At 47.3% G+C, this 21,077-nt stretch overlaps 1 protein-coding gene across 1 annotated transcript in view; it reads right to left on the bottom strand.

Annotated features, from left to right (window-relative positions):
- Positions 1-21,077, bottom strand: part of LOC121527645 (band 4.1-like protein 3) — a 47,990-nt gene that overhangs the window by 11,043 nt on the left and 15,870 nt on the right. The window contains exons 9-15 of the mRNA XM_041814670.1: positions 20,957-21,037; positions 14,458-14,505; positions 14,330-14,359; positions 8,529-8,714; positions 7,641-8,087; positions 4,601-4,696; positions 3,156-3,233 (exon numbers count right to left, since the gene is read on the bottom strand). Of these exons, the coding sequence (XP_041670604.1) occupies positions 3,156-3,233; positions 4,601-4,696; positions 7,641-8,087; positions 8,529-8,714; positions 14,330-14,359; positions 14,458-14,505; positions 20,957-21,037 (966 nt within the window). The remainder of the gene's footprint in view (positions 1-3,155; positions 3,234-4,600; positions 4,697-7,640; positions 8,088-8,528; positions 8,715-14,329; positions 14,360-14,457; positions 14,506-20,956; positions 21,038-21,077) is intronic.

Raw genomic sequence — 21,077 nt, 5'->3', positions numbered from 1 at the left:
ACCAGGGTTGGGTTAAACCAGGGCTGAGTTAAACCAGCATTGGACTTAACCAGGGCTGGATTAAACCAGGGCTGAGTTACCAGGGCCGGGTTAAACCAGAGCTGGGTTAAACCAGGGCCGGGTTAAACCAGGGCTGGGTTAAACCAGGGCTAGGTTAAACCAGGGCTGGGTTAAACCAGGGCTGGGTTAAACCAGGGCTGGGTTAAACCAGGGCTGGGTTAAACCAGGTCTGAGTTAAACCAGGGCTGGGTAAAACCAGGGCTGGGTTAAACCAGGGTTGGGTTAAACCAGGGCTGTGTCAAACCAGGGCTGGGTTAAACCAGGGCTGGGTTAAACCAGGTCTGAGTTAAACCAGGGCTGGGTTAAACCAGGGCTGGGTTAAACCAGGTCTGAGTTAAACCAGGGCTGGGTTAAACCAGGGCTGGGTTAAACCAGGGCTGGGTTAAACCAGGTCTGAGTTAAACCAGGGCTGGGTTAAACCAGGTCTGAGTTAAACCAGGGCTGGGTTAAACCAGGTCTGAGTTAAACCAGGGCTGGGTTAAACCAGGTCTGAGTTAAACCAGGGCTGGGTTAAACCAGGGCTGGGTTAAACCAGGGCTGGGTTAAACCAGGGCTGGGTTAAACCAGGTCTGAGTTAAACCAGGGCTGGGTTAAACCAGGGTTGAGTTAAACCAGGTCTGAGTTAAACCAGGGTTTGGTTAAACCAGGGCTGGGTTAAACCAGGGCTGAGTTAAACCAGGGTTGGGTTAAACCAGGGTTGGGTTAAACCAGGGCTGGGTTAAACCAGGGTTGGGTTAAACCAGGGCTGGGTTAAACCAGGGCTGAGTTAAACCAGGGTTGGGTTAAACCAGGGTTGGGTTAAACCAGGGCTGGGTTAAACCAGGGCTGGGTTAAACCAGGGCTGGGTTAAACCAGGTCTGAGTTAAACCAGGGCTGGGTTAAACCAGGGCTGGGTTAAACCAGGGTTGGGTTAAACCAGGTCTGAGTTAAACCAGGGTTTGGTTAAACCAGGGCTGGGTTAAACCAGGGTTTGGTTAAACCAGGGCTGGGTTAAACCAGGGCTGTGTTAAACCAGGGCTGGGTTAAACCAGGGCTGAGTTACCAGGGCCGGGTTAAACCAGAGCTGGGTTAAACCAGGGCTAGGTTAAACCAGGGCTGGGTTAAACCAGGGCTGGGTTAAACCAGGGCTGGGTTAAACCAGGGCTGGGTTAAACCAGGTCTGAGTTAAACCAGGGCTGGGTAAAACCAGGGCTGGGTTAAACCAGGGTTGGGTTAAACCAGGGCTGTGTCAAACCAGGGCTGGGTTAAACCAGGGCTGGGTTAAACCAGGTCTGAGTTAAACCAGGGCTGGGTTAAACCAGGGCTGGGTTAAACCAGGGCTGGGTTAAACCAGGGCTGGGTTAAACCAGGTCTGAGTTAAACCAGGGCTGGGTTAAACCAGGGTTGAGTTAAACCAGGTCTGAGTTAAACCAGGGTTTGGTTAAACCAGGGCTGGGTTAAACCAGGGCTGGGTTAAACCAGGGCTGGGTTAAACCAGGGCTGGGTTAAACCAGGTCTGAGTTAAACCAGGGCTGGGTTAAACCAGGGTTGAGTTAAACCAGGTCTGAGTTAAACCAGGGTTTGGTTAAACCAGGGCTGGGTTAAATCAGGTCTGAGTTAAACCAGGGCTGGGTTAAACCAGGGCTGGGTTAAACCAGGGCTGGGTTAAACCAGGGCTGGGTTAAACCAGGTCTGAGTTAAACCAGGGCTGGGTTAAACCAGGTCTGAGTTAAACCAGGGTTGGGTTAAACCAGGTCTGAGTTAAACCAGGGCTGGGTTAAACCAGGGTTGGGTTAAACCAGGGCTGGGTTAAACCAGGGTTGGGTTAAACCAGGGCTGGGTTAAACCAGGTCTGAGTTAAACCAGGGTTGGGTTAAACCAGGGCTGAGTTAAACCAGGGTTGGGTTAAACCAGGGTTGGGTTAAACCAGGGCTGGGTTAAACCAGGGTTGGGTTAAACCAGGGCTGGGTTAAACCAGGGCTGAGTTAAACCAGGGTTGGGTTAAACCAGGGTTGGGTTAAACCAGGGCTGGGTTAAACCAGGGCTGGGTTAAACCAGGGCTGGGTTAAACCAGGTCTGAGTTAAACCAGGGCTGGGTTAAACCAGGGCTGGGTTAAACCAGGGCTGGGTTAAACCAGGGTTGGGTTAAACCAGGTCTGAGTTAAACCAGGGTTTGGTTAAACCAGGGCTGGGTTAAACCAGGGCTGGGTTAAACCAGGGCTGGGTTAAACCAGGGCTGAGTTAAACCAGGGCTGGGTTAAACCAGGGCTGGGTTAAACCAGGGCTGGGTTAAACCAGGGCTGGGTTAAACCAGGGCTGAGTTAAACCAGGGTTGGGTTAATAGGAGTTGGGGCTGGTTTCCTATGGCTGGGAAACTCCAGTTAGGTAAACAGGGGCCAGGGTAAACCAGGGCGGTTTTAAACCGGGACTGGGTTTACACGAGCAGGGATTACACTGGTCTCAGGTTTTACCTCCTGCAGAGGTTCTGAATCTTCATCATCATCACTGTTGTCTGAGGGCTGGGCCTGATTGGTCATGTCCAGGGAGGGAGGGCGAGGTTTAGAAGGGGGAGGAGAGTTTTCTCCAAAGCTCCACCCCCTCTCCTCATCCTCTTCTGAGTGGTCAGAATCTTCGTCATCGTGGTAACGATCAGAGAGACTTGAAGTGGGTCTGAAGTCCACAACAGAATGGGGTCTGGTGCTGGGACTGTTGTTAGCTTCCATGTCTGTTGGCTGCTGCTCATTGTGGCTAAGTGTAAAGTTAGCATTGATGCTATCCTGATTTACGTCGCTAGCTTGTGTGTTATCATCCTGTCTCATCGCTGCTTCCATGGCTTCCTCTACTGCAGCCTGAGCTAGCACACTGATAGCATCTTCACTAGCATCGCTAGCATCACTGTCACTAGCCTCGCTGCTCGGCTCATCATCACTGACATCATCGTCTGTGATCACATGTTTATTTGCTTTACAGTTAGCTTGGTTAGCATCGTTAGCATTGTATCTATTATCATCGTGAGCCCAATCATCTGCTTCATCATCGGTATGTGTTATTGAGGCCCCTGGCGGAGGAGGTGGGGGCTGTTCAGGGGGCGGACCAACAAGACCTCCTGTCACTACCTGAGGCTGGTCCACCATTGGCTGTTCCGGGTCACATGGCTCCGTCATCAGGAAGACCTTTTCCACTTTTTCAGACGTCTGAAATGGAAAGAATGACCAGGAAGTTATTAAATGAGTGAACAAGACGGCAAGAACAACGACATCACTAATAGATAATCAATGCTTTAATGTCAAATAATTATGATCTGATACATCACAGCATCACTAATCCTGACCAATCACAGCTGAGCTCTCTTCAGTGAGATGTGATTGGTCATCACTCAACCTAACCATCATCTCCACCACTACCGTCATCATCATCATCATTGCTGTCACACAGACATTCAGGTGAACTGTCAGACAGACAGGTGAGCGGTCAAACATTCAGGTGAGCGGTCAGATATTCAGGTGAGCAGTCAGACAGACAGGTGAGCAGTCAGACATTGAGGTGAGCCACCAGACATTGAGGTGAGCAGTCAGATATTCAGGTGAGCTGTCAGACATTCAGATGAGCCACCAGACATTGAGGTGAGCGGTCAGATATTCAGGTGAGCTGTCAGACATTCAGGTGAGCAGTCAGACATTGAGGTGAGCGGTCAGACATTCAGGTGAGCTGTCAGACATTGAGGTGAGCAGTCAGATATTCAGGTGAGCTGTCAGACTTTCAGGTGAGCAGTCAGACATTGAGGTGAGCTGTCAGACATTGAGGTGAGCTGTCAGACATTCAGGTGAGCTGTCAGACATTGAGGTGAGCGGTCAGACATTCAGGTGAGCTGTCAGACATTGAGGTGAGCGGTCAGACATTGAGGTGAGCAGTCAGACATTGAGGTGAGCTGTCAGACATTGAGGTGAGCGGTCAGACATTCAGGTGAGCTGTCAGACATTGAGGTGAGCAGTCAGACATTGAGGTGAGCAGTCAGATATTCAGGTGAGCTGTCAGACTTTCAGGTGAGCGGTCAGACATTGAGGTGAGCAGTCAGACATTGAGGTGAGCAGTCAGATATTCAGGTGAGCTGTCAGACTTTCAGGTGAGCGGTCAGACATTCAGGTGAGCACTCAGACATTCAGATGAGCCACCAGACATTGAGGTGAGCTGTCAGACATTCAGGTGAGCAGTCAGACAGAAAGGTGAGCTGTCAGACATTCAGGTGAGCAGTCAGACATTGAGGTGTGCTGTCAGACATTCAGGTGAGCAGTCAGACATTGAGGTGAGCGGTCAGACATTCAGGTGAGCAGTCAGACATTGAGGTGAGCTGTCAGACATTCAGGTGAGCAGTCAGACATTGAGGTGTGCTGTCAGACATTCAGGTGAGCAGTCAGACATTGAGGTGAGCGGTCAGACATTCAGGTGAGCAGTCAGACATTGAGGTGAGCTGTCAGACATTCAAGTGAGCGGTCAGACATTCAGATGAGCGGTCAGACATTCAGATGAGCAACCAGACACTCAGGTGAGCTGTCAGACACACCTTCAGCAGGTTGTGTTCTCTGAACGTTTGCTGTTCTCTGGCTGAGCGGAGCAGAGCGGTCAGTTCAGGAGACATTTCCTCAAACGTTGGCTTTGGCTGCACAGACACAGAGACTACAGGTAAAACCCTTCATTTCTCTGTGGGAAAACTCAGCCAAGCTGCAGCCATGCAGGGGGTGTGGTTTAGGGGTGTGGTTTTAATTAGTGGGGGTGGTTCACACTTCCAGTCAATCTGACTTTACTCAGTGTTTGATTAATGCAACATCACTTTAAATTTGTTCCTTGACTTTTTCTATTCTTATACAAAGTGAAATGAGGTGAGCAGCTCCCAGGTGAGCGGCTAACAAGTGAGCGGCTAACAGGTGAGCGGCTAACAGGTGAGCAGCTCCCAGGTGAGTCATACATGTTCAGGTAGGATAGGGTGCAACAAAGAAAGTAGAAATAGAAAGAGAAAAGCCGTGAAAAATAAATCCGATCTGATTCAATCTGATCAGATCCTTCAGCAGGGATTGGCTGGTCAGCGAGGGTGGGAGGAGCTCACTACAAAATCACTACAAACAGCCAAACAGAAAGAGGTTGCGGTTAATGATGTCACCCTGTCTGAGTCTCATATCTGCAGGTTCAAGCAGCTGAGATGCTCCAGAAAGGAGATTAGAAACCAAGTAGAGCACCATCTCACAAAACAAGCCCCACCCCCAGCAGCCAAGCATTCTGGGTAAAAAAAAAAAAAAAAAAAAAATAACACAACAATATCTGAAATCACTCAGTTTTCATTTAAGTCCATCCTTGGATGTTAGATGTTTATAGATCATATTGTAGTTTTGAAGACGTTATCAGGTGTTTGTAAATCAGCTCTAGAGGATAGATGGTGCTTGTAGATCATATTCGTGTATATTTTACTGTAGATCACATAAAGGTTGTAAACTACTGTTTAATGTTTGTATCTTATAGAGCAATGTTTGTAAACTATGTCTAGATTTCTGCAGATTATAACTAAACTGAGTACAAAAAGTAGGTACATTTGTGTTTGGTAGACCATTTCTTTGTTGTTACAATGCTTCTTGGCAATAAATCTCATACTGTAGTAAAGTCTGTTTATTTCCCTTTTAAATGGAGCCACATGTGTAAGGATCAGGCCTTTGCAGGATGAGCAGCAGAGCTGAGGATGTTTCTGAAGAAACAAGACAGATTGGTAATTTAACAGTTTCATCATTGAACAAACAGGGGCCTCAGTAGAAGAACTATACACAGCCACACAGCCTGGTCACAAACTGCTGTGGAATGGCATCCCATTCTTCAACCAGCATTTGTCACCAGTCATCCAACGTGGTTGTGTTGGTCACTCTGGCACCAACAGCACACCCAAACTAATCCCACAAGTGTTCAATGGGGTTGAGGTCAGGACTGCTGGCAGGACATTCCATCTTCTCCACTCCCAGACTCTGGAGGTAGTCTCTGATAAACCCCGCTCTGTGGGGGCCAGCATTGCCATCTTGGAGGATAGAGTCCAGTTCCAGACTGTGGAGATGTGGGATTGCCACTGGTTGCAGAATCTCATCTCCATATCTCTCTGCACTGAGATGTCCTCCAGTGATGACCAGCCTTGCTTAAGTCAAGCCCTGGTTTAACTCAGCCCTGGTTTACCCTGGCCCCTGTTTACCTAACTGGAGTGAGGGAGATGCCGCCCCACACCATCACACTGCCTCCACCTAAAGATGTTACTCTATCCATGCAGCAATCAGCATAGTGTTCTCCACGTCTTCCCTACACTTTGACCCTAAGATCCTACTGCCGTAGGCAGGATCTGGACTCATCACTGAACATAACGTTCCTCCACATGTTCAGGCTCTAGTGCACGTGTTGCAGACACCAGCACAAACAGGCCTGACGGTGAAGGGCAGTCATTGCAGGCCTCCTGGCAGCCCTATGAGACCGGAGACTGGCTGTGTGCAGTCTGTTCCAGATTGTCTGGGTTAGAGAGTTGTTGGCCATGTTGTTCTGCAAAACTTGACTGCAAATCTGTAAAAAACAGCCTATGGTTCCTAAATGCTGTCAAAGTGAGGAAACAGTCTTCTTGGGGTGCCGTCCTCTTGGCCTTCAGTTTGGAGATGGTACTAGGGCTCACACTAAATAATGACACACCTTGGTTTGACAGAACACCAGCTTGAAGTTGCCCTATTACATATCTAGATCAGTCAAACGTGATATGCTAATTCTCGGAGCAGACTACTGACCGCTGTAGCAGGGCCAATGCCCATGTACACATGTGATGGCAATCAGGTACATATCAGGCACCTGATCGCCATCACCTGGGGGTACCAGAAGCTCAATACAAGAGTCAGCAGCAACAGCAGAATCAGCTGTTTGACATCGGCAGACAAGATTTGGAACATTTTCCATGGACAAACCCACACACTCAGCTCTGCTGCTCATCCCACACAAGCATGATCCTTACAAATGTGGCATCATTTAAGAGAGAAATGAACAGACTTTCCAATGGGAGAAGATCTTGAGACAGGAATTATTGTTACAACAGAGAAATAATCTACCAAATACTAATTTACTTCTTTGCAGAGTATATTTAGATTTGTGAAACCTAGATGTAGATGTTTGTAGGGTATATGTTTTTGGATTATATAAAGACGTTTGAACCCTAAACATAGATTTTTGTAACTTATATAAAGATGTTTTAAAAATGAAATGTAGGTTATATTCTGATGTTGGTTCTGTTGATTCTGATTTATGGATTATATTTAGATATTTATTGATTATATCTAGCCATTTGAGGACAGATAGAGTTCATGTTTATCCTAGAACTAGTTTCTATAAACTCTTCCAGCTGTTTCTTCATTTTGAGCTGATAAAATGATTTCAGACATTAATAATCGCTCTGATCATTTAAATCTGAAGAAATTAAAACAGCCTTTAAACTGATCACATGACCTGAGCTCAGGTGATCTGTTTAAAGAGGCTCAGGTGAGGCGTGTTTGCTCCTTATCAGTATTTCCATTCCAACCATCAATCAGCCAATCAGAGCGTACCACTCTGACCATGGAGGGCGATGTCCTGCCTGTCAGGTGACTCGGAGAGAGGGAGGGGCTAAGGTTGAGCTCCTCCAATGGGGATTTAGGAGCAGATAGGGAGGCCCTGGCCCCGAGGAGGTCTAGGCTTCTGGCTCCGCCCCCTGAAATGCCTGACACGCCGATGACATCACTGATGACATCACCAAACCCCGGCGAAGCCTCGAGAGGAGGGGTCAGAATCTTCAGTGGTTGCCCTGTGATGACATCATCAGTGGGGGACAGGGGGATGATTCTGACTTGCCTTGGCAAGTCAAAACTTCCTGTTGTCATGGTAACATCAGAGCCATCGTTGTCAATCGTCATGGTGATCACCCTACCAGAGGCTGTGTCGTAGCTCCGCCCGACAGTGTAGCTCTTCTCTTTCATTGGCTGAGGAGAAGACTGGTTTGATATAGCCCCGCCCACCTGGAGCGCACAGGTGAGCGACACAAACACACATATAAGGACACACAAAATAACACACTGATGATGGTAAGAGAAGTATGGATGGCAGGTGTTACTGGTGTGTTATCGGCAGATACGAACAGCCATAATGTGGCTGATAATCCGCCTCTATCAGCGTAAATATCAGCCTAATGACCAGGTGAGTTAGAGGAGTCTTAGTCTGGACCAGCAGACTGACATCTTTGTCTTTTGTCAGCATCATTTCATCATTGTCAAACTCTAAATTGTTGTGACGTTAACAGTCTGAACATCAAAATATCTGTATCGGCTTAAAGTGATTTGTAAATTTCTTCACATCTGACATGAAATGTGCAAAAATCCAATACTATGAATCTCTAAAAAGAGTCTGTGGAGAGTCTGATGGTCGTGTGTTCTTATAGTCTGTTTTGCGTGCATCCTGACCTCCTCTGGCTCCAGCGGCTCGATCATTGGGGCGTCATCGACTCGTCGTAGCGGTGAGGAGGCGAGGCGTTTCTCCCACTCGGTCATCTCTCCCCCTCCTGCCCCTCCTCCCTCCAGGAAGGAGCGTCTCAGAGCACTGATGGTGCTCTCAGCTTTCTGCTCCTCCTCTGGACTCCCCAGTGTCTCCTGAAGAGCACAACAAATAAAAACTCATCCATCCTGTAGTGGCTGCACTGAAAATCTGGGCAGTCTCCAGCAGAAACACCAAAATTCTGCTGGATTAAAACTTCAACCACGTCTGAAATTTCAATTCAGCCACCATCACATGCAGTGTGAATTTCATCGACTAAAACTATGACTAAAAATTTTATTCGACAGCCTTTTCTCCATGAAAAAAACTAGACTGAGACTAACAAACATAGATCTGTGATGACTGAAACTAGACTGAGACTAACAAACATAGATCTGTGATGACTGAAACTAGACTGAGACTAACAAACATAGATCTGTGATGACTGAAACTAGACTGAGACTAACAAACATAGATCTGTGATGACTGAAACTAGACTGAGACTAACAAACATAGATCTGTGATGACTGAAACTAGACTGAGACTAACAAACATAGATCTGTGATGACTGAAACTAGACTGAGACTAACAAACATAGATCTGTGATGACTGAAACTAGACTGAGACTAACAAACATAGATCTGTGATGACTGAAACTAGACTGAGACTAACAAACATAGATCTGTGATGACTGAAACTAGACTGAGACTAACAAACATAGATCTGTGATGACTGAAACTAGACTGAGACTAACAAACATAGATCTGTGATGACTGAAACTAGACTGAGACTAACAAACATAGATCTGTGATGACTGAAACTAGACTGAGACTAACAAACATAGATCTGTGATGACTGAAACTAGACTGAGACTAACAAACATAGATCTGTGATGACTGAAACTAGACTGAGACTAACAAACATAGATCTGTGATGACTGAAACTAGACTGAGACTAACAAACATAGATCTGTGATGACTAAAACTAGACTGAGACTAACAAACATAGATCTGTGATGACTGAAACTAGACTGAGACTAACAAACATAGATCTGTGATGACTAAAACTAGACTGAGACTAACAAACATAGATCTGTGATGACTGAAACTAGACTGAGACTAACAAACATAGATCTGTGATGACTGAAACTAGACTGAGACTAACAAAAATAGATCTGTGATGACTAAAACTAGACTGAGACTAACAAACATAGATCTGTGATGACTAAAACTGGACTGAGACTAACAAACATAGATCTGTGATGACTGAAACTAGACTGTGACTAACAAAAATAGATCTGTGATGACTGAAACTAGACTGTGACTAACAAAAATAGATCTGTGATGACTGAAACTAGACTGTGACTAACAAAAATAGATCTGTGATGACTAAGACTAACAAAAATAGATCTGTGATGACTTAAACTAGACTGAGACTAACAAAAATAGATCTGTGATGACTAAAACTAGACTGAGACTAACAAACATAGATCTGTGATGACTGAAACTAGACTGAGACTAACAAACATAGATCTGTGATGACTGAAACTAGACTGAGACTAACAAACATAGATCTGTGATGACTGAAACTAGACTGAGACTAACAAACATAGATCTGTGATGACTGAAACTAGACTGAGACTAACAAACATAGATCTGTGATGACTGAAACTAGACTGAGACTAACAAACATAGATCTGTGATGACTGAAACTAGACTGAGACTAACAAACATAGATCTGTGATGACTGAAACTAGACTGAGACTAACAAACATAGATCTGTGATGACTAAAACTAGACTGAGACTAACAAACATAGATCTGTGATGACTAAAACTAGACTGAGACTAACAAACATAGATCTGTGATGACTAAAACTAGACTGAGACTAACAAACATAGATCTGTGATGACTAAAACTAGACTGAGACTAACAAACATAGATCTGTGATGACTGAAACTAGACTGAGACTAACAAACATAGATCTGTGATGACTGAAACTAGACTGAGACTAACAAACATAGATCTGTGATGACTACAACTAGACTGAGACTAACAAACATAGATCTGTGATGACTACAACTAGACTGAGACTAACAAACATAGATCTGTGATGACTGAAACTAGACTGAGACTAACAAACATAGATCTGTGATGACTACAACTAGACTGAGACTAACAAACATAGATCTGTGATGACTGAAACTAGACTGAGACTAACAAACATAGATCTGTGATGACTGAAACTAGACTGAGACTAACAAACATAGATCTGTGATGACTGAAACTAGACTGAGACTAACAAACATAGATCTGTGATGACTGAAACTAGACTGAGACTAACAAACATAGATCTGTGATGACTGAAACTAGACTGAGACTAACAAACATAGATCTGTGATGACTGAAACTAGACTGAGACTAACAAACATAGATCTGTGATGACTACAACTAGACTGAGACTAACAAACATAGATCTGTGATGACTACAACTAGACTGAGACTAACAAACATAGATCTGTGATGACTACAACTAGACTGAGACTAACAAACATAGATCTGTGATGACTAAAACTAGACTGAGACTAACAAACATAGATCTGTGATGACTAGACTGAGACTAACAAACATAGATCTGTGATGACTAAAACTAGACTGAGACTAACAAACATAGATCTGTGATGACTACAACTAGACTGAGACTAACAAACATAGATCTGTGATGACTGAAACTAGACTCAGGCTAAAAAAATAGATCTGTGATGACTGAAACTAGACTGAGACTAACAAACATAGATCTGTGATGACTGAAACTAGACTGAGACTAACAAACATAGATCTGTGATGACTGAAACTAGACTGAGACTAACAAACATAGATCTGTGATGACTACAACTAGACTGAGACTAACAAACATAGATCTGTGATGACTACAACTAGACTGAGACTAACAAACATAGATCTGTGATGACTAAAACTAGACTGAGACTAACAAACATAGATCTGTGATGACTGAAACTAGACTGAGACTAACAAACATAGATCTGTGATGACTGAAACTAGACTGAGACTAACAAACATAGATCTGTGATGACTAAAACTAGACTGAGACTAACAAACATAGATCTGTGATGACTACAACTAGACTGAGACTAACAAACATAGATCTGTGATGACTGAAACTAGACTGAGACTAACAAACATAGATCTGTGATGACTAAAACTAGACTGAGACTAACAAACATAGATCTGTGATGACTACAACTAGACTGAGACTAACAAACATAGATCTGTGATGACTAAAACTAGACTAAGACTAACAAACATAGATCTGTGATGACTACAACTAGACTGAGACTAACAAACATAGATCTGTGATGACTAAAACTAGACTAAGACTAACAAACATAGATCTGTGATGACTACAACTAGACTGAGACTAACAAACATAGATCTGTGATGACTGAAACTAGACTGAGACTAACAAACATAGATCTGTGATGACTAAAACTAGACTAAGACTAACAAACATAGATCTGTGATGACTAAAACTAGACTAAGACTAACAAACATAGATCTGTGATGACTAAAACTAGACTGAGACTAACAAAAACATTCTGTGATATTTCTCCACTGTGGGTAAATCTGTCTAAAAAAAATGCATCTGTATCTATTCTGACTCTCAGCTGTAGAAAGCAGGGACCCCAGGCTTTGCAGAGAAAACACTACCATGGTTTGGTTCCAGATTTAGGCAAGAAAATAAATCTTGGACTAAAAGTAAAGACTAAAATGTGAGGACTCTTATGGACTAAAACTAGACTAAAACTAAAAAGGGCACAAATGACTAAAATGTGACTAAAACTAAAATGCATCTCATTTAAAGACTAAAACTAAAATTAAAAATAGCTGCCAAAATTAACATTGATCTCATGACTCTTGGATTGGAAAGAACTGGCTGAGAAACAACAGAGGTGAGTTTATATTCATAATCTAATTTGGAATAAAATGTCGGTTCACTTTATGATACAACACACAAAAAGTGTTTCAATCATGGTGTTGAGCTTTTAAAGCCAGAGCTAAAAGGCCCGCCTTCCCAGGAGTTTATGGCACAGTCAAATGCTCTTAATGCGTTTCGCTATGCTTATGTTGTTTTTGTGTTAGATGTGTCTTCTAGTGAGGGCAATCACAGCTGCAGCTTGGCAATCAAGATATTCTTCATCATGTTGTGTTGATTCTTCAGATGCCAGAGTATACTACAGCTTTCAGTGTGATGACCCAGCTCTTCAATCTAGTGATATTTAAATTTAAAAACCTTACATACCTTCTGTGCACAGTGGAGAAATATTCTAGATTTTCAAAATTAAACAGTCAGGCAAGAGCAGTTTGTTCCCATGATGACAACTGAACTAAATTTTTGAGTTTTGACAGAAAAGATCTGTTTTAACCAGCCTTAGCCTTCCTCATGGATAAAAAGGTAGTCAAAGAGCACTCAGTCATTGGTATAGTGTAGTGTAAAGCTAGATTCATGCTGCACACAGGAAGGGAGGGCAAAGCCTAAATGTCCCTAATGATTTAATCTTAAAGATAATAAACCAACAGCAGAAACACGTCAATTTAAATGTTTGTCTCTGTTCTAGTCTTTTTAACTATGAATACATCGCTATCGGTTTGGCCTAAACAAATCCATGTTTTCCCACACCAACTCTTTCTGAAATCTGGGGTGGTTGCAGGCCAGATGGGATATATAATTCCCTCATTTCCTGGGGTCGGCCTGTCAAGGCTGCCGCCTTCGCCTGCAACCCGGTGTGCGCTGCACCCTGCCACCGTGCCCATCCCTGCTGGTGGTGAGTCCACAGGGGGACAGCTCTATGTAACTATTTCTGGGTTGAACCAGATCGGGTCACCAGATGCTCGCCTACGAGCTCCAAATCCGAGGCCATGGTTCTCTGTTGGAAAATAGTGGATTGCTCCCTCTGGGTGGGAGTGAGTCTTTGCCCCAAATGAAGGACTTCAAGTATCTAGGGGTCTTGTTCATGAGGGAGGGTGAAAGGGAGCGTGAGACCGGCGGGCAGATTAGCGCAGCATCAGCAGTACTGCAGGCATTGCTGTCGTGTGACTGTCGTGGTGAAGAGGGACCTGAGCGGGGAGGCAAAGCTCTCAACTTACCGGTCAATCTACCTCCCAACCCTCACCTATCACCTATGGTCATGAACTCTGAACTCTGAGACCACGGATACAAGCGGCCGAATTGAGTTTCCTCTAGAGGGGCTCAGCCGTAGAGATAGAGTGAGGAGCTCAGACATCCGGAGGGAGCTAGGAGTAGAGCCGCTGCTCCTTCGCATGCAAAGGACACAGTTGAGGTGGTTCAGGAACCTAATAAGGTCGTGGAGGTATTCCGGATACGAGGAGACCTCGCAGAAGACCCAGAATGCGCTGGAGGGATTACATATCCTGTCTGGACTAGGAATGCCTTGGTATACCCCAGCAGGAGTTGGAAGTGTTGCTGGGGAAAAGGAGATCTGGGTGACTTGTTTAGCCTGATACCCCCGCGCCTCCACAGGGAGAGCAGGTGCCCTAACCGTCTCAGACGGCTCCTTCTGATGCAGCAGCTCTGCTCCGAGCTTCCTCTGGATGTCCAGGCTGATCCCAGACACTCTCCAAAGAATTCTCATTTCAACCATAAAAATGAGGACAACGAAACAGACATAAAAATACAATAAAAAAGACACCGACCTGAGTCTTTAGATCTTCATCCTGATCAGACTGAGAGACAAACAGACGGGTTAATAACACAGCAAACATGTATGACAGTCTAATGTGACATCACTACAACATGTGAGGTGTATTTATGAATGCGGTACCTCTGTGGCCGTCAGCTCTCCTTCCACTGCCGTGTCAGTCATCTCAGTCTAAACACAAACAAATAGGAGGCTTTTATTCTGACGGTCTGACAGGAAGTCATTGTTTGATCCATGGATTTTAATAGTCCAGATTTACCAACAAAACAGTTTGTCTTCGTATGACTGCATGTAGGCATCCTAAGTGAATGTGGCTGTGGTTAGAAAGACCATTACAGCTGACCACACTGCTGAGGAGCAGCACGATGTGGAACAGGTGAGACTAGAGAGACCAGAGAGACAGAGAAACCAGAGAGACCAACCAGAAGGACCAGAGACCTGAGAAGCAGAGAGACCATAGAGACCAGAGACCAGAGAGACCAGAGACCAGAGACCAGAGACACCAGAGAGACCAACCAGAGGGACCAGAGACCAGAGAGACAGAGAAACCAGAGAGACCAGAGACCAGAGACACCAGAGAGACCAACCAGAAGGACCAGAGACCTGAGAGACAGAGAGACCATAGAGACCAGAGACCAGAGAGACCAGAGACCAGAGACCAGAGAAACCAGAGAGACCAACCAGAGGGACCAGAGACCAGAGAGACAAAGAAACCAGAGAGACCAACCAGAAGGACCAGAGACCTGAGAGACAGAGAGACCATAGAGACCAGAGACCAGAGAGACCAGAAACAAGAGACCAGAGACACCAGAGAGACCAACCAGAGGGACCAGAGACCAGAGAGACAGAGAAACCAGAGAGACCAGAGACCAGAGACACCAGAGAGACCAACCAGAGGGACCAGAGACCAGAGAGACAGAGAGACCAGAGAGACCAGAGCAAGAGAGACCAGAGACCAGAGACCAGAGACACCAGAGAGACCAACCAGAGGGACCAGAAACCGGAGAGACAAAGAAACCAGAGACCAGAGACCAGAGACAACTGAGAGACCAACCAGAGGGACCAGAGACCAGAGAGACAGAGAGACCAGAGAGACCAGAGCAAGAGAGACCAGAGACCAGAGACCAGAGACCAGAGACACCAGAGAGACCAACCAGAGGGACCAGAAACCAGAGAGACAAAGAAACCACAGACCAGAGACTAGAGACAACAGAGAGACCAGAGAGACAGAGAAACCAGAGAGACCAGAGACCAGAGACACCAGAGAGACCAGAGAGACAGAAAAAAGAGAGACAGAGAAACCAGAGAGACCAACCAGAAGGACCAGAGACCTAAGAGACAGAGAGACCATAGAGACCAGAGACCAGAGAGATCAGAGACCAGAGACCAGAGACACCAGAGAGACCAACCAGAGGGACCAGAGACCAGAGAGACAGAGAGACCAGAGAGACAGAGAGACCAGAGAGACCAGAGACCAGAGACACCAGAGAGACCAACCAGAGGGACCAGAAACCAGAGAGACAAAGAAACCAGAGACCAGAGAGACCAGAGAGACAGAGAAACCAGAGAGACCAACCAGAGGGACCAGAGACCAGAGAGACAGGGAGACCAGAAAGACCAGAAACCAGAGAGACCAGAGACCAGAGACCAGAGACACCAGAGAGACCAGAGAGACAGAGAAACCAGAGACCAGAGACCAGAGACACCAGAGAGACAGAGAAACCAGAGAGACCAACCAGAAGGACCAGAGACCAGAGAGACCAGAGACCAGACAGACCAGACAGACCAGAGACCAGAGACACGAGAGAGACCAGAGAGACAGAGAAACCAGAGACCAGAGACCAGAGACACCAGAGACACCAGAGACACCAGAGAGACCTGAGAGACAGAGAGACCATAGAGACCAGAGACCAGAGAGACCAGAGACACCAGAGAGGCCAGAGACCAGAGACACCAGAGAGACCAACCAGAGGGACCAGAGACCAGAGAGACAGAGAAACCAGAGAGACCAGAGACCAGAGAGACCAGAGCAAGAGAGACCAACCAGAGGGACCAGAGACCAGAGAGACAGAGAGACCAGAGAGACCAGAGCAAGAGAGACCAGAGACCAGAGACCAGAGACACCAGAGAGACCAACCAGAGGGACCAGAAACCGGAGAGACAAAGAAACCAGAGACCAGAGACCAGAGACAACAGAGAGACCAACCAGAGGGACCAGAGACCAGAGAGACAGAGAGACCAGAGCAAGAGAGACCAGAGACCAGAGACCAGAGACCAGAGACACCAGAGAGACCAACCAGAGGGACCAGAAACCAGAGAGACAAAGAAACCACAGACCAGAGAATAGAGACAACAGAGAGACCAGAGAGACAGAGAAACCAGAGAGACCAGAGACCAGAGACACCAGAGAGACCAGAGAGACAGAAAAAAGAGAGACAGAGAAACCAGAGAGACCAACCAGAAGGACCAGAGACCTGAGAGACAGAGAGACCATAGAGACCAGAGACCAGAGAGACCAGAGACCAGAGACCAGAGACACCAGAGAGACCAACCAGAGGGACCAGAGACCAGAGAGACAGAGAGACCAGAGAGACAGAGAGACCAGAGAGACCAGAGACCAGAGACCAGAGACACCAGAGAGACCAACCAGAGGGACCAGAAACCAGAGAGACAAAGAAACCAGAGACCAGAGAGACCAGAGAGACCAGAGAGACAGAGAAACCAGAGAGACCAACCAGAGGGACCAGAGATCAGAGAGACAGGGAGACCAGAAAGACCAGAAACCAGAGAGACCAGAGACCAGAGACCAGAGACACCAGAGAGACCAGAGAGACAGAGAAACCAGAGACCAGAGACCAGAGACACCAGAGAGACAGAGAAACCAGAGAGACCAACCAGAAGGACCAGAGACCAGTGAGACCAGAGACCAGACAGACCAGACAGACCAGAGACCAGAGACACGAGAGAGACCAGAGAGACAGAGAAACCAGAGACCAGAGACCAGAGACACCAGAGACACCAGAGAGACCTGAGAGACAGAGAGACCATAGAGACCAGAGACCAGAGAGACCAGAGAGACCAGAGAGACCAGAGACACCAGAGAGGCCAGAGACCAGAGACACCAGAGAGACCAACCAGAGGGACCAGAGACCAGAGAGACAGAGAAACCAGAGAGACCAGAGACCAGAGAGACCAGAGCAAGAGAGACCAGAGACCAGAGACACCAGAAAGACCAACCAGAGGGATCATTGACCAGAGAGACAGAGAGACCAGAGAGACCAGAGACCAGAGGGACCAGAGGGACCAGAGGGACCAGAGAGGCCAAAGACCAGAGACCAGAGACACCAGAGAGACAAACCAGAGGGACAAGTGACAAGAGAGACCAGAGACCAGAGAGACCAGAGACCAGAGGGACCAGACACAACAACCAGAGGGACCAGAGACCAGAGAGACAGAAAGACCAGAGACCAGAGGGACCAGAGAGACCAACCAGAGGGACCAGAGACCAGAGGGACCAGAGAAACCGGAGACCAGAGAGACCAGAGGGACCAGAGAGACCAACCAGAGGGACCAGAGACCAGAGAGACCAGAGAGACCAACCAGAGGGACCAGAGACCATAGAGACAGAAAGACCAGAGACCAGAGGGACCAGAGAGACAAACCAGACGTACCAGAGACCAGACGGACGAGAGAAACCAGAGACCAGAGAGACCAGAGACCAGAGACACCAGAGAGACCAACCAGAGGGACCAGAGACCAGAGAGACCAGAGAAACCAGAGACCAGAGGGACCAGAGACCAGAGAGACAAGAGAAACCAGAGACAAGAGAGACCAGAGATACAGAGAGACCAGAGAGACCATAGAGACACAGAGAGACCAGAGAGACCAGGGACCAGAGAGACCGAACCAGAGAGACCAACCAGAGGGACCAGAGACCAGAGAGACAGAGAAACCAGAGAGACCAACCAAAGAGACCATTGACCAGAGAGACAGAGAGACCAGAGAGACCAGAGACCAGAGGGACCAGAGGGGCCAGAGAGGCCAGGCACCAGAGACCAGAGACACCAGAGAGACCAGAGAGACCAACCAGAGGGACCAGTGACAAGAGAGACCAGAGACCAGAGGGACCAAAGACACCAACCAGGGGGACCAGAGACCAGAGAGACAGACAGACCAAAGAGACCAACCAGAGGGACCAGAGGGACCAGAGACCAGAGGGACCAGAGAGACCAGAAACCAGAGAGACCAGAGAGACCAGAGACCAGAGAGACCAGAGAGACACTCAGACCAAAGAGACCAGAGAGACAGAGAGACCAGAGAGACCAGAGAGACACAGAGAGACCAGATGGAACAAGAGAGACACAGAGAGACCAGAGAGACCAGAGAGACACAGAGAGACCAGAGAGACCAGAAGACCAGAGAGACACAGAGAGACCAGAGACCAGAGAGACCAGAGACCAGAGAGACCAGAGAGACCAGAGAGAGACAAAGATACCAGAGAGACACAGAGAGACCAGAGAGACACAGAGAGACCAGAGAGAACAGAGAGACCAGAGAGACACAGAGAGACCAGAGAGACACAGAGACCAGAGAGACCAGAGAGACACAGAAGAGGCCAGAGAGACCAGAGAGACACAAAAAGACCAGAGAGACCAGAGAGACCAGAGACCAGAGAGACCAGACAGACCAGAGACCAGAGAGACCTGAGAGACAAAGAGACCAGAGAGACACAGAGAGACCAGAGAGACCAGAGACCAGAGAGACCAAAGAGACAGACAGACCAGAGAGACACAGACAGACCAGAGAGACACAGAGAGACCAGAGAGACCAGAGACCAGAGAGACCAGAGAGACACAGAGAGACCAGAGAGACCAGAGGGACACAGACAGACACAGAGAGACCAGAGAGACACAGAGAGACAAATGGAGACCAGAGAGACACAGAGAGACCAGAGAGACCAGAGAGACACAGAGAGACCAGAGAGACCAGTGAGACCAGAGACCAGAGAGACCAGAGAGAAAAGAGAGACACAGAGACCAGAGAGACCAGAGAGACAGAGAGACCAGAGAGACCAGAGAGACACAGAGAGACCAGATGGAACAAGAGAGACACAGAGAGACCAGAGAGACCAGAGAGAACAGAGAGACCAGAGAGACCAGAGAGACACAGAGAGACCAGAGACCAGAGAGACCAGAGACCAGAGAGACCAGAGAGACCAGAGAGAGACAAAGATACCAGAGAGACCAGAGAGACCAGAGACCAGAGAGACCAGACAGACCAGAGACCAGAGAGACCTGAGAGACAAAGAGACCAGAGAGACACAGAGAGACCAGAGAGACCAGAGAGACCAAAGAGACAGAAAGACCAGAGAGACACAGAGAGACCAGAGAGACACAGAGAGACCAGAGAGACCAGAGAGACCAGAGACCAGAGAGACCAGAGAGACACAGAGAGACCAGAGAGACCAGAGGGACACAGGGAGACACAGAGAGACACAGAGAGACACAGAGAGACAAATGGAGACCAGAGAGACACAGAGAGACCAGAGAGACCAGAGAGACACAGAGAGACCAGAGAGACAAGTGAGACCAGAGACCAGAGAGACCAGAGAGACACAGAGACCAGAGAGACCAGAGAGACACAGAGACCAGAGAGACCAGAGAGACAATGGAAAGTACACCAAGATGGGGAATCGCTACCTTTGTTTCCTGTTTTTGGGGAGTTGGCCAAACCAGAGGGAAAAGAGACCAGAGAGACAGAGAGACCAGAGATACCAGAGACCAGAGACCAGAGACCAGAGACCAGAGACACCAGAGGGACCAGAGAGACCAGAGAGACCAGAGAGACACAGAGAGACCAGAGAGACACAGAACCCAGAGACCAGAGATACCAGAGAGACACAGAGACCAGAGAGACCAGAGAGACACAGAGAGACCAGAGAGACCAGAGAGACACAGAGAGACCAGAGAGACCAGAGAGACTAGAGAGACACAGAGAGACACAGATAGACCAGAGAGACCAGAGAGACACAGAGAGACCAGAGAGACCAGAGAGACTAGAGAGACACAGAGAGACACAGAGAGACCAGAGAGACACAGAGAGACCAGAGAGACCAGAGAGACCAGAGAGACACAGAGAGACCAGAGAGACCAGAGAGACCAGAGAGACACAGAGAGACACAGAGAGACCAGAGAGACTAGAGAGACACAGAGAGACACAGATAGACCAGAGAGACCAGAGAGACACAGAGAGACCAGAGAGACCAGAGAGACACAGAGAGACCAGAGAGACCAGAGAGACTAGAGAGACACAGAGAGACACAGAGAGACACAGAGAGACCAGAGAGACCAGAGAGACTAGAGAGACACAGAGAGACCAGAGAGACCTGAGAGACACAGAGAGACACAGAGAGACACAGAGAGACCAGAGAGACCAGAGAGACACAGAGAGACCAGAGAGACCAGAGAGACACAGAGAGACCAGAGAGACACAGAGAGACCAGAGAGACACAGAGACCAGAGAGACCAGAGAGACACAGAGAGACCAGAGAGACCAGAGAGACACAGAGACCAGAGAGACCAGAGAGACAATGGGTAGGTACGCCAAGATGGGGAGTCGCTACCTTTGTTTCCTGTTTTTGGGGAGTTGGTGGACTCTGCTGAGAAACTTCTGTGGCTCTGGTCTGCTCCTCTTCCTCCTCCTCCTGCAGCAGCTGTTCCTCTTTATCCTGCTCCTCCTCTTTA

The sequence above is a fragment of the Cheilinus undulatus genome, linkage group 19 (genome assembly GCF_018320785.1).
Source record: "Cheilinus undulatus linkage group 19, ASM1832078v1, whole genome shotgun sequence".
Taxonomy (NCBI): domain Eukaryota; kingdom Metazoa; phylum Chordata; class Actinopteri; order Labriformes; family Labridae; genus Cheilinus; species Cheilinus undulatus.
This window is presented reverse-complemented; position numbering and strand designations above follow the sequence as displayed.